The following is a 12,157-nucleotide window of genomic DNA, read 5'->3' as shown; positions in this document are numbered from 1 at the left end:
ACATACCAGGTACTATCCTAGGTGCTGGGATATACATAGAACTTACATCCTAGTTGTAGGAGGCAGAAAATTAGCAAATAAAAGTATTAACACCTGCATTTTAGATACACAAAATCTATTATTAACAATAAGAGGATTTTTATTGAAGTATAGTTGATTTACAATGTTGTTTTTGTTTCAGGTGTACAGCAAAGTGATTCCATCATACATATACACGTATCTATTCTTTTTCAGATTTTTTCCCTTATAAGTTATTACAAAATATTGAGTAATGTTCCCTGTGCTATACAATAGGTCCATGTTGGTTATCTGTTTTATGTATAGTTGTGTGTATCTGTTCATCCCAAACTCTAAATGTATCCCTCCCTCTAAATTGGGAGATTGGGATGGACATATTCACACCATTGTATATAACATAGATAACTAATAAGGGCCTACCATATAGCTCAGGGAACTCTACTCAATACTCTGTAATGACATACAGGAAAGGAATCTAAAAAGCAATGGATATATGTATAGGTATAACTGATTCACTTTGCTGTATGGCAGAAATTAACCCAACATTGTAAATCACAATTCACCAATAAAAATTAATTTCAAAAAGAGAATAGACCAAATTTTAGGTCCATCAGTTTTGACAGTGCCTCCAGATTTGAGGCATGATTTAGGGGCCTACTCAGATGGATGTCCTCTAAGAAAGTGATTATTTCTAGTTAACCAGTCATTTATGGGAGGAAATTGAATACAGTAGTTAATTCTTACACTTTTCACAAACATTTATTTAAACAAATATGTAGACTGTTAGCTCTTTTCTTTATAATATGAACCATACTATTAATATAAGCTCATAATAGAAAATAGTATATTAGTATTTTTTCTTTTTATACTTAGAAAATTATGAAGTCTCAAATAGAAAAGGTTAATTCCTTTTAAATAAAATCATTGGTAAGATGGGAATAAAAGTCAGATGGAATGTTTAGTTTTTCATCAATAGCAATTGTTTTATTTTAAACAGCAAATTTCACACTGCTTGAGATCATCTATTTGTAATGTAAACAAGGAGAATTTAATGATATGTTGGACAATGACAACTGTTTTGTTCAAGACCATATTAATCAGTTTCTCTCTGTAAGCATACGGCAATTTTAAGTCTTTAAAATTAAATCAAAACTGATAGAGAAACAACTGAATCTCTTAACTTTTTTACGTTAAAGATATTTATTTCAAAACTTTATGAATAGTGTTTACTTATTAATTCAGTGCAATTCATCAAATTTCTACTGAGTGCTTTTTCTGTTCCAGACACTAGATGTGTTATATACACCAATGAATATAGTATAGACCCTAGACTCAAAAATGCTTAGTCTAATAAAAAAGACAGCTGGGCAAACAGAAAAAGAGTATAAACAGTTGGAGGGTTTATTTATAAGTGTGTTTGGAGTGATTCAGCATTTCTAACCACTGATCGATACTGCCTAACCAGAGAGTTTCCCCAAAACAGAATTAAACTTTCAATAATTGTTTTTGGAGCTAAGTGCAGTCACGCACAGTCCCTTATGGGAGGGGTAAGAATCTTCAGGCTGAATTCCTATAAAATTAGCACTTCTTTTCCTGTAGGTTCCCTCTAAGATGCCTCAGTGATTAAGGAATGCTTGATCTTGCGAATTATGTGTGCCACGAACTTCTCATTTTTCCATTTTTGCTTTTTCCCAAAACCAGATCCGGAAAACAAGCAATTATTCCTTGTTAGGACAATACAAGTAGAAAGTGGACTTTTTTAAAATAAAAAGTAGATCATGAAATGCATGCATGTATGTAATTATGGGTGGATGCAGAAGAATTGATCTGCTATGTGCCACCTTCCAATGATATTTGAACAGTTCCATCTTGTGTAACACCCCCTCCCCACCCCACAACCCACACACATATCTATGACTTTCAGTGTAAATATTTAGAATCTCACTTAGTTCCATCAGGCTGCTATAACAAAATACCACACACTGGGGATCTTATAAACAATGTGTATTTCTCACAGTTCTGGGGATTCAAAATCATAGTGTCAGCATGATAAAGGACTCTCTTCCTGGTTTGGAGCCAGAACCTTCTTGCTATGTCCTCACATGGTGGAAGGGGTAAGGGATTTTTCTAGATTCTCTTTTGTCAGAATGCTGCTCTCATTCATGAGGGCATCACTTCATGACTTAACCGCTTCCCAAATGGCCCACCTCCTGAGACAATCACCTGTGGAGTTAGGATTTCAATATATGAATTTTTAGGAATTCAAACTATAGCAGAAACTGTCAATTATGTTTCCCATATCAAAATTTAAAACAAAAAGCGACAGAGGTAACACAAGACCAAACAAAGCTGTAGTTATTCACTTGCCAGGTCAGGAGGTGCCCACATCATTTAAAAAGTGAGTGAAGTGGGCCCCCAAAGCAGCAGTGCTACCGATGATGGATGGGGGACTTGTCCACCTTAGGAGATTATTCTAGGAAGTCTTCCTGATGACTGAGTTCTTGTTGATTAAGAAAAAGTTTATCATGGGATTGGTCATTGTTCTGTTTTAGGTCACTAAAGTACAGAATCATTTTAAAGAGGTCAGAGAGAACATTATTATGCACATGCTTGAAAGGGAAAGTGTTAATCGCTCGGTTGTGTCTAACTCTTCACGACCCCATGGACTGTAGCCCACCAGGCTCCTCTGTCCATGGGATTCTCCAGGCTGGAATACTGGAGTGGGTTGCCATGCCCTCCTCCAGGGCATCTTCCCAACCCAGGGATCAAACCCCAGTCTCTTGCATTGCAGGCAGATTCTTTAGGGCCACATGGTTAGGACTTGGCAATGTTTTTTTCTTTAACCTTCAAACAAAGGCTACATTGCAGTTGAACTACATTAGTCCAACCATCTTGTTAGGAATATGCTGTAAAGATGCCTGTTCTGTTATAGCCACGCGTTCCAGGAAACAAACTCACTCAGAAGGACAATGCAGACAGTGGAGTGCAGTTTATTACACCGGCGAGCCCAGGGCAGAGTCTCCTCTTAGCCAAGGACCCCGACCAGCATTTGTGAGAATCTTTTATACCGCATGTGCACATGTCTGAACCCACCACCCCAAATTCTTTGAGACTTACATAAACCAAGGAAAATACAATCCCAGTAACCCCATCATTCACGTGCTATGTGCTCATGTGCTCAAACAGTCAAACAATTGGCCAATAATCAATAAGCCCGAGGTTACACTCAGATAGATACAGAAAAATTTATGGCCTGTCTGGAGGAAAGGGTGATTAGTGTATGTTTTCTCCTGGGCAATGAGTAACCTAGATACGATCTTCAAGGTTGCCCTGTCTGGAGGGGGTCTGATCCTTCTGTCGTTTTCATAGGCACTAAACACAGAGTTCAGAGTCCATTGGAAAGGTGGCCGAGCATGATCAGCATGAACAGGCCTAGGATGGAGTCCAGGCCCTATGAATTCCTTCAACAACTGATGAAATGGGCGCTCAGACAGGTTACATTAATTAATTCCATAGACATTCACTGAGGAACTATTTCTCGGAAATTCTCCAAATGGGCCTCACAATAAATTTGTCAGTCCTTTTCTATTTGCTTTCCCTGGAAGCAGAGACAAAACATTTTGTTGTTTATTTAGTAAACAGAGGATTCCTAAGTGACAAGTATGGGGTTGAATTCAGAGTTCTTGCACACACCATTTCTGGTTTCTAAAATCTGTGTTTACATCCAGAGCAAATAGCATCGCTGCTATGAGAACCAAGTCACCTGGGTTCACGTTCCAGGCTCTTTTACTCTGTCTTGCTGCTTCTCCTATGTCTTCTTGACTTCTTCACATTCAAATACTTCTTAAAATTACAAATTAAAAAAAAAAAAACTCACAGAATTTTAAAAAGTTAGAGATTGCCTTTTTATAGCATCAGTGACAGGACTCATCTCCAGAAACAAGGACATCTAGTACCTCTCATATAATTTGGTTAATAGAGTTTAAGTTCATAGATTCATTTTTAGAGTTGTATCTGTATAAAATAGAATCTTGCTCTTCACAAATTGCACAGTGACCTCAATTCTCAGATGGCTCCTATTACAAAAAGCTACAACCTCCTTTTCAAAGCTTCCAAATACAATGATCAGAGGATAAAGCACACAGAATGCTGACTGTCCTATTGGTGTGTCTGTCTTTTCTCTGCATGCGTGTTCCAGGTGGGAGAGTTCAGAGCCCATGCTGCTGAGTGGACAGCCAACGTCACGGCTGAATTCAAGGAAACCAGGAGGCGGCTGAGCGTGGAGATTTATGACAAGTTCCAGCGCGCCACCTCCATTAAGCGGAAGCTCTCTGCAGAACTGGCTGGAAACCACAATCAGGAGCTGACTCCCTGTAGGAGGACCCTGTCCGTGAACCACCTGGCCAGCGAGAGGGATGTCCTGCCTTCCTTACTGAAAACAGAAAGTATCTATTTGAACGGACTGACACCACACTGTGCGGGCGAGGAAATCGCTGTTATTGAGAACATTAAGTAGCCCTCTCTTTGAAGAGCCTCAGGCATAGCAATTAGGTGAGGACTTCTATATGCTCTTTATGACTGTTGCTGGTAGCATTTTTAAAATTGTGCATGAGCTCCAAAGGGGGGAAAAAATAGATACACCCATCATGGTCATCTGCCATCAAGAGAATTTGGAATTCTGAGCCAGCACTATTTTTTTTTTTTTTTTGATGATGCTTGTTGAACAGTCCACTTTCTTTGACAAGTGGAGTAAAACAAGCGATGTCTGATGCCTTTTTTGTGCCCAGACTGTTTTGCTCCCTTTTCCTAACGTGCCATAAGGCCTCAGAATGAATTATAATTGTTTCTGGTAATAATGTAGCTTTGAGGGATCAGTCCTTACTTTTCAGGGTCTACCTAACTGAGCCTAGATATGGACCATTTATGGATGACAACATTTCTTTTTGTAAATGGCAAGAAATTCTTATGCAGCCTTTTACCTAAGAAATTTTCTGTCAGTGCCTTATCTTATGAAGAAACAGAACCTCTCTAGCTAAGTGTGGTTTCTCCTTCCCTGCCCCACCCCTAGGCTCAACTCTACAGTCCTTTTCCCCGCAACTCCCGTTTGAATACCATACCTTGCTGGAAACAAGTGTGTAAAATGACCCAAGTGATGATACCCGAAGAAGGAATAGAGGCCAAATTAAATGGACACTGAAGCAACACTCAGAAACCCTAGCGTTATAGGCACTGCAGAGAAATGAGGTGCAAAGATGGCCCCTCTGAGTATTTATTTGACTCGGGTACCAATGGTACATGTATACAGTGTAATTACCAGGCCAGTAAAATTGACTGCTCCCAAAGAGTCCCTTCTTTTCCTGGCAGTATTTAAAACTTATCATTTATTACTAACTATGTATGTGTGTATATATATATATATATATACACACACATTTTTTAAAGGTGGAAGAAGAAAATCTATCTATCTATCTATATATATCCAGAAGTGATCTGACAAAAGAAAACTGTTAAAATGGATATTATTGAAGATGAATTTAGACAATTGGTGTGAATTGCCACTCAGATGACATGAAGAGAGCCAAACAATGTGTTATAAGCATTTGCTAATAAACATTATACTGCCAGCATCTATCTGTTTTCTGATGTATGAAAGGCTTATATGGTTTTCTTTCCCTGGGTAACTTGTGCCCAGTGAGGGGAGGGGATGCATAGGCAGAGCTGGGCATGGCCCTCGCCTTCTGTGGGTGTACCTCTGGAGTTGTGGCTGAGTGTGAGAGCAGAAGCTGAAACTGGATCACTGTGATTTTGCACATGGAAAAATGCAGATTGCAGGCATAATTCATCTCTGACATTAGAGAAAAAGCTGTTATAGCACAATTTAAATCTTGAGAGCATTTTTTTTTTTTAAGATAGAAAAGGCTGTTAATCCTCTTGAGTTTAATTTTATATCCTGCAACTCTTTGGAGGTTTTCAGGATTCAGAAGAAATTCAGTAAAGGCACCTAGTAGATCGCTCCTCCTTCTTTTATTTTCATACATAGATCTGCTGTACATTGTAAATAAAACTTTTAAAACACAGAAAGGAAATGATTTCCCTAAATATAATTGCAAAACATGACTTTTATTCTTGGGGGTGGGAGTATTTGAATAAGTGGCATTCATATTAGGGTCTTAAAAAATAAATCCAGGATCTTAAAAAAAAGGAACATTTAACAGATGCTTATTTTTCAAAATTTAAGCTAGAAATGTAAATATTCAGCTAACTTGTTGACGGTACTTTTATAAACTTAAGAATTCTAACCAAAATTTTGGAAAATCAGGCTCTTTTAGAAGGAAAGCTACACCCATTTCCTCGATAACTATTCTGAAAGTTCATATGGTGGATTGCACCATGTATAAACTGTGAATTGTGTTGACAAATAAAGTTTGTAATTAAAGTCAGCATCTTCTGAGTCTCCTGCTTGCTACTGAGGGTTTGGATCTGGTCCTGGCTGTGCAGAACTCCAGGATGTCACAGTCCATGCTGAGTTTTTGTGGCTCCTTTGTTCACAGTATTCAAGAAATATTTTTGATGCAGTATTTCCACCCTTGTTAAACACATGCAAATGTTCTTCTTAGTGGCTGTTAAGCAAAAAATTAACCCTGAAATTTCACTTTTGAAATATGATATTTTAAAGAACATATAAATTCAAGATTGTTTCTATTAAATTGTTATGTCAATGTCTTATTTTGTCATTGTTAGACCTTGTCTTGACCTGCCTGAAGTAATTGGAATGCTGAACATGGGCACCTGAATGTTTTGTAAGGGAAAAAAAAAAAAGTCAAACATCCTGGCAGTATTAAAGCTTAAAGAAGGTAGTTGCCAACTAATCTTCTAGACCTCATACCCCAAATATTTGGACTATATACCTTGTCAATAGCTTACATAAATTTAATTTTTCATTCCCAAGCACCTTGCTATTCAGTAAATATCCTAAAACTGGTCCCCAACATTATCCTTCAAATTGAGGGAAATCTAAGGAAGTGTGTACATATCGTAGCAATTTTGTTTTTCAAGCTTCATTTTGTTTACCTCTTGTGGAGAGAACGTTGATTAACATTTTGACATAACCTATGAGTTTATTTTTAAAACAGACTAGTTTAAGAATAAGTGGTTTTGCCCTTATTTGAAAACAAAAAGTACCAAGCCCAGCAAGAGTTAGGAACTCTCTTATCTGGAATCAGACATGGATTCTAGACAAGGCTTTTTACCTGCCGTACAACTAGTAACTGTAAAATGATTATTTTGGAGTTCTTTTAATTTATTACATAAATCTATGTACTCTACTACCATAGTTCATGTCACACAGCCTTTTTTCCCAATAATATTTCATTCTTTCACTATAGGAAAAAGTGAAACTCCTAAAGCCAAGAGGGGATTGAATAATATGTCATGACCTTCAAAAAAACAACAGGCCATAAGGCTTGGTTTCTTTCTCAAATTCTAAGGAACATATGACATACATGAAGAACTAAATCCCATCTCACTATGTATAAAAAAACCTGTAGACTGCTTTGATTCTGAAGGCTAGGAGTTCAAAGAGATCAAGAAAACTTTACATGGAACACCAGAAAAAAAAATGTAGACATTCTGAATATTTGAGATAGTTACGCCTAAGAACTGGAGGCCTAGATCAACTTCTGTTTTCCTTTAAAAATTGTTTGCTGTTTTAGTAAAAATCATAAGTTATTTGTGGTTTGCGTTCCTTATCAAAGTGTGAGTATAAATTTGCTTTTGTATAAAGTAAAAGATGTCTCTATTTGAATACTCATAACTGCATTAAAATTAATATATGACTTTTGCTTCAGCATGACTTTACTTAAAAGGGTCTTTTCCAGAGAAACTTACCGGTCTTGCAATATGCTCATGTGTTGGTTCCAAAATGGCATGGAGTAACCTGGTTACTTTGGGTAGGAACTTTTGAGAGTAACTTATTGTGGCTATCTTAATAAGGGGAAAGCTTCATAACTCCACGAGCCACCTTCATCCCACCCTACCTCAAAGGTTTATACAGCTTTTGTCACACATGATACTTCCCCACCCAGATCTCAGCTACCCCTTCTTAAAAGACAGGGATTAGTTCCAATGACCAGGACTTTTGACTCCGCTCTTTTGTTTGACTCAACACCATTTGTTCACTAGGCCCCACTTATTATTATATATCGAAGATTCATAAAACCATTTATTTTCCTGAGATTAGTGTTATAAAATACATTCACTGTTTTATGCTTGTCTCAGTTTACAACTATTTTTTTTTCCTCTTATCTGTCATTCTTTTCCAAATTATTGATACTTCGCTGCATTGATAGAAAACTCACTGCCTGGTCTTTATTCTTTTTCTTTGCCCTATCAGACTTGGATTCTCTCTGAGTTCCGTATTCATCTAGCTAACTCCAGTTGGACTTCTCCACTTCTCAAACGCACTTCAACATAGCTAAAGACTCACATCATCTTTCCCCAGACCTGGGCCTCTTTAGTGTCATCTAGTTCTGCAAATGGCATCCCCTCCATCTGGTTGGGCAGTCATCTTTGATGTTGTCTTCTCTCCTTCAACTCCATACCCACCTATCATCAAGCCGTATTGACCTGTGCCCTGAATGTGTCTTGAATTTATACACAGTCATCACTTTAATCCAAGCCACTCCCATAGCTGCCCCTTCTACTAACTGCTTTTGTTTCATGCTCCAGTCATTGATGGAAGAGTGGTCTTTTTCATATGCAGATCTGATTGTGGTCACTCTCCAATTTAAAGCCACTAATTGTCTTTCATTTCTTTAGCAGTAAGATCAGAATCTCTCAAATAGGACTTCTTTTGGTCTCCCTTTTGCCATCCTCTCTGGGTTCATTCTCGGGCTTCCCTTGAGGCTCAGCTGGTAAAGAATCTGCCTGAAATGCGGGAGACCTGGGTTGGGAAGATCCCCAGGAGAAGGGAAAGGCTACCCACTCCAGTATTCTGACCTGGAGAATTCCATGGCCATATATTTCATGGGATGGCAATGAGTTGGACATGACTGAGAGACTTTCACTTTCACTTTCTGGGCTCATATTGAATCTCTCTCTCTCTCTCTGCATCTCAGTCCCAGTGCTTTCTCTTTTTTTCCATGAAGCTATTCCTTGAATGCTTGCTCTCTTTTTCATCCTCAGCTTTTTTCATCTAACAAACTCATTCTTCATAACGCAGCTTAAGTATTCCTTTCCCTGATAGGCCTTCCCTGACACCAATCAGGCACCTTTGTAATATACTCTGTAAAAGCCTGTTTATATCCCTGTTTATGTTTAGCTATCCATCAGGATTCCTCTTTGATTATTATCTATCTTTCCCACTAGAATCTAATTTATTTTTTTCACTTACTAAAGGTACTTTCATTTCCAAATATTAGCAAAGTACATATAGTGAGTGTTCAAAAAACACGTGATGAACAAATGAAAATAAAAACAGGGATTTAACTATTGTAACCATCTGAAGTATCCTCATGTATAAGTATCCCACGTTTTCTCAGCTCTGGAAACATTTATCTGTGCTCTTCTACAAGTTTAGTTGTAAATGAGATACAAATATTTCTCCTATTAACTGACAAGCTGGTAATAGTTAACTCATTGTGTATAAAAAACTCAAAACCAATTCTTCAACTAAAGAGGCTTGCAGTTTGTCATTATACTCTAACTCCTTCTAAACAAGGGTTTCATTATTTTCATTTTCAAATTTTGGCTTATAATAGATACTATCAAAGCTTTTCAATTATAATCCTGAAAATTTGTTTAGAAATTAATTGTAAAGCATATTTGCTAATACTTGTAAATGGGTGCCTTTTATTAGTAGAAAGCTAAATGCACATTTATTATCCTTGCCAAATAAAATTCAGCTTTTTTCATGCTTAAACAAATTTATAAGCAGTCTGGGAAGAAATCCATTACTGGGGACATTTTGAACTGTATCCAATTGAGAATATTAGTCACTTACATGGTATAATTTTGAAATCAACTCATAGAATAAACATTAGTTTCCATCCCATTGACACCTGAATTTTGTAGGTGGTATCCATCTCTGCTACTGCTGCTGCTGCTAAGTCGCTTCAGTCGTGTCCGACTCTGTGCGACCCCATAGACGGCAGCCCACCAGGCTCCCCTGTCCCTGGATTCTCCAGGAGTGGGTTGCTATTTCCTTCTCCAATGCATGAAAGTGAAAATTGAAAGGGAAGTCGCTCAGTCGTGTCCGACTCTTAGCGACCGCATGGACTGCAGCCCACCAGGCTCCTCCGTCCATGGGATTTTCCAGGCAAGAGTAAAGAGTAGAATGCAGACGATCTTTACCATACTACTTACTCTGTTAAAAAACATTTTAGACTTTTAAGTATTATTGACATTAGACTGTATGTTTCTGGAATTTTATCAAAAATTCAAAGTTAGCATTAGTAAGGGGTAGTATCTGGTCCAGATTCAAGTTTTATCACTACCCAAGTATTAGATGGGAAGACATAGCATCAAGACACTATCAAGATATCTATCAAACCCATTCTGTTCCTTAGTCAGGTACACCAATGAAGAGTGTATACACATGTGAGAAAGTTTAATATTGCTAAAATATTAGCAATATTTTAGATTATGCAGACAGATATACGCAGACAGATTAGCCAAGTGTGTGAATCTCTTCAATAATTACTTTGTATGTGCAAACAAAATATGACTCTGTTCATGGTTTACCAAGTCAACATTTCCCAAGAGCTCTTAATGTGCCAATCACTGGAAATACGAAGCCAAAGAAAAGTCTGCTCTCTAGGAGATGGCAAGACATGGACAAGCAGCACCGATGGAGGGGAAGTCTTGGTACAGAGGAGCCCTGAACACAAGGACTGTTTATGACCCTGGGGAGCCGAGGCAGAAGGAAAGGGAGAAGGGCTCACAGTGGAAAGTTACTGAGTCAGAGTGGAGAAAAGTGCCTCAGTTGAGGCCCCAGTAAGGAGGTCTCTGAGTAGAGGTGCTTGAGTCTGAGTCCTTGACTGCAACTTTCTCTCCAGACGATTACATTACACTCTAGTGGGAGGGGAGGCCAAGGACGCCTGCCAAACAAAACCTTGACGTTGTCTATGCCCGGGGCTGGGAGATCACACGGGGCATTCTGGCCTGGAGCCAGGCTGCTCAGAAAGAACTGTGAGGCGTCTCCAAGAATTTTGCATTTGACAGTGGGAAAGCCATTTCAAACTTTCAGGAATGAAATGAATACATCTGTCCTTCTAGAACAATCACTCAGGCAACCGTGTGGACTAGACGCTGGGGGAAATGAGGTGTGATGTGTGGCAGGAAGTCCCTGAGAGAGACTGAGCCTTGAACCCCATGAGGGCACTGAGGGGATGCTGCTGCCTTCAGCACAGATTAGGCCAGGGGAAACGGGGAGGCTTCACACTCCTTCCCAGTAGGAGGCACCCTACTGGGTCACAGAAATGAAAACCCTCCATGCACAGTTAGAATATGCCCATGAACTCAGGTCAGAAATCCTAGGAAGAGAAATGAATGTAGGAATCACTGGCATTAGAAGTCTGCACATTGAAAATTAGAAATCGATGTCACCACAGTTAACATTGTTAAGTATATTTCCCCTTGTAAATATTTGGTGCTCCAGTAATGATACTTGTGTGCATGCTCAGGTACGACAGTTATGTCCAACTGTTTGTAACCCGACAGACTGTAGCCTGCCAGGCTCCTCTGTCCATGGAATTCTCTAGGCAAGAATACTGCAGTGGGTTGCCATGGCTTACTCCAGGGGATCTTCCTGACCCAGGGATTGAACCCACATCTCTTAAGTCTCTTGCATTGGCAGGTGATTCTTTACCACTATGTAGGTTAGGTATATTTTAATGCAAGTGAAAAAAAAAATACCAACCCTCTCATGTGAGTTAAGTAAGTAGACCTTGGAACATTTTCAACCTAGATGTTAGTCAAGAATTATTTGAGGGCAGACCCAAATGGCAACCCTCTCCAGTTATACTTGCCTGGAGAATCCCATGGATGGAGGAGCCTGGCAGGTTACAGTCCTGGGGTTGCAAAGAGTCGGACATGACTGAGCGACTTCACTCTCACTTTTCTAGTAATACTGGAATGGGTT

General features: G+C 38.8%; 1 protein-coding gene across 1 annotated transcript in view; it reads left to right on the top strand.

Annotated features, from left to right (window-relative positions):
• KCNK2 (potassium two pore domain channel subfamily K member 2) overlaps nucleotides 1–4,534 on the top strand; it is a 137,277-nt gene extending 132,743 nt beyond the window's left edge. The window contains exon 7 of the mRNA XM_068986289.1: nucleotides 4,217–4,534. Coding sequence (XP_068842390.1) covers nucleotides 4,217–4,534 — 318 coding nt within the window. The remainder of the gene's footprint in view (nucleotides 1–4,216) is intronic.
• Nucleotides 4,535–12,157: the final 7,623 nt, after the last annotated feature.

Source organism: Capricornis sumatraensis, chromosome 14 (genome assembly GCF_032405125.1).
Source record: "Capricornis sumatraensis isolate serow.1 chromosome 14, serow.2, whole genome shotgun sequence".
NCBI lineage: Eukaryota > Metazoa > Chordata > Mammalia > Artiodactyla > Bovidae > Capricornis > Capricornis sumatraensis.
This window is presented reverse-complemented; position numbering and strand designations above follow the sequence as displayed.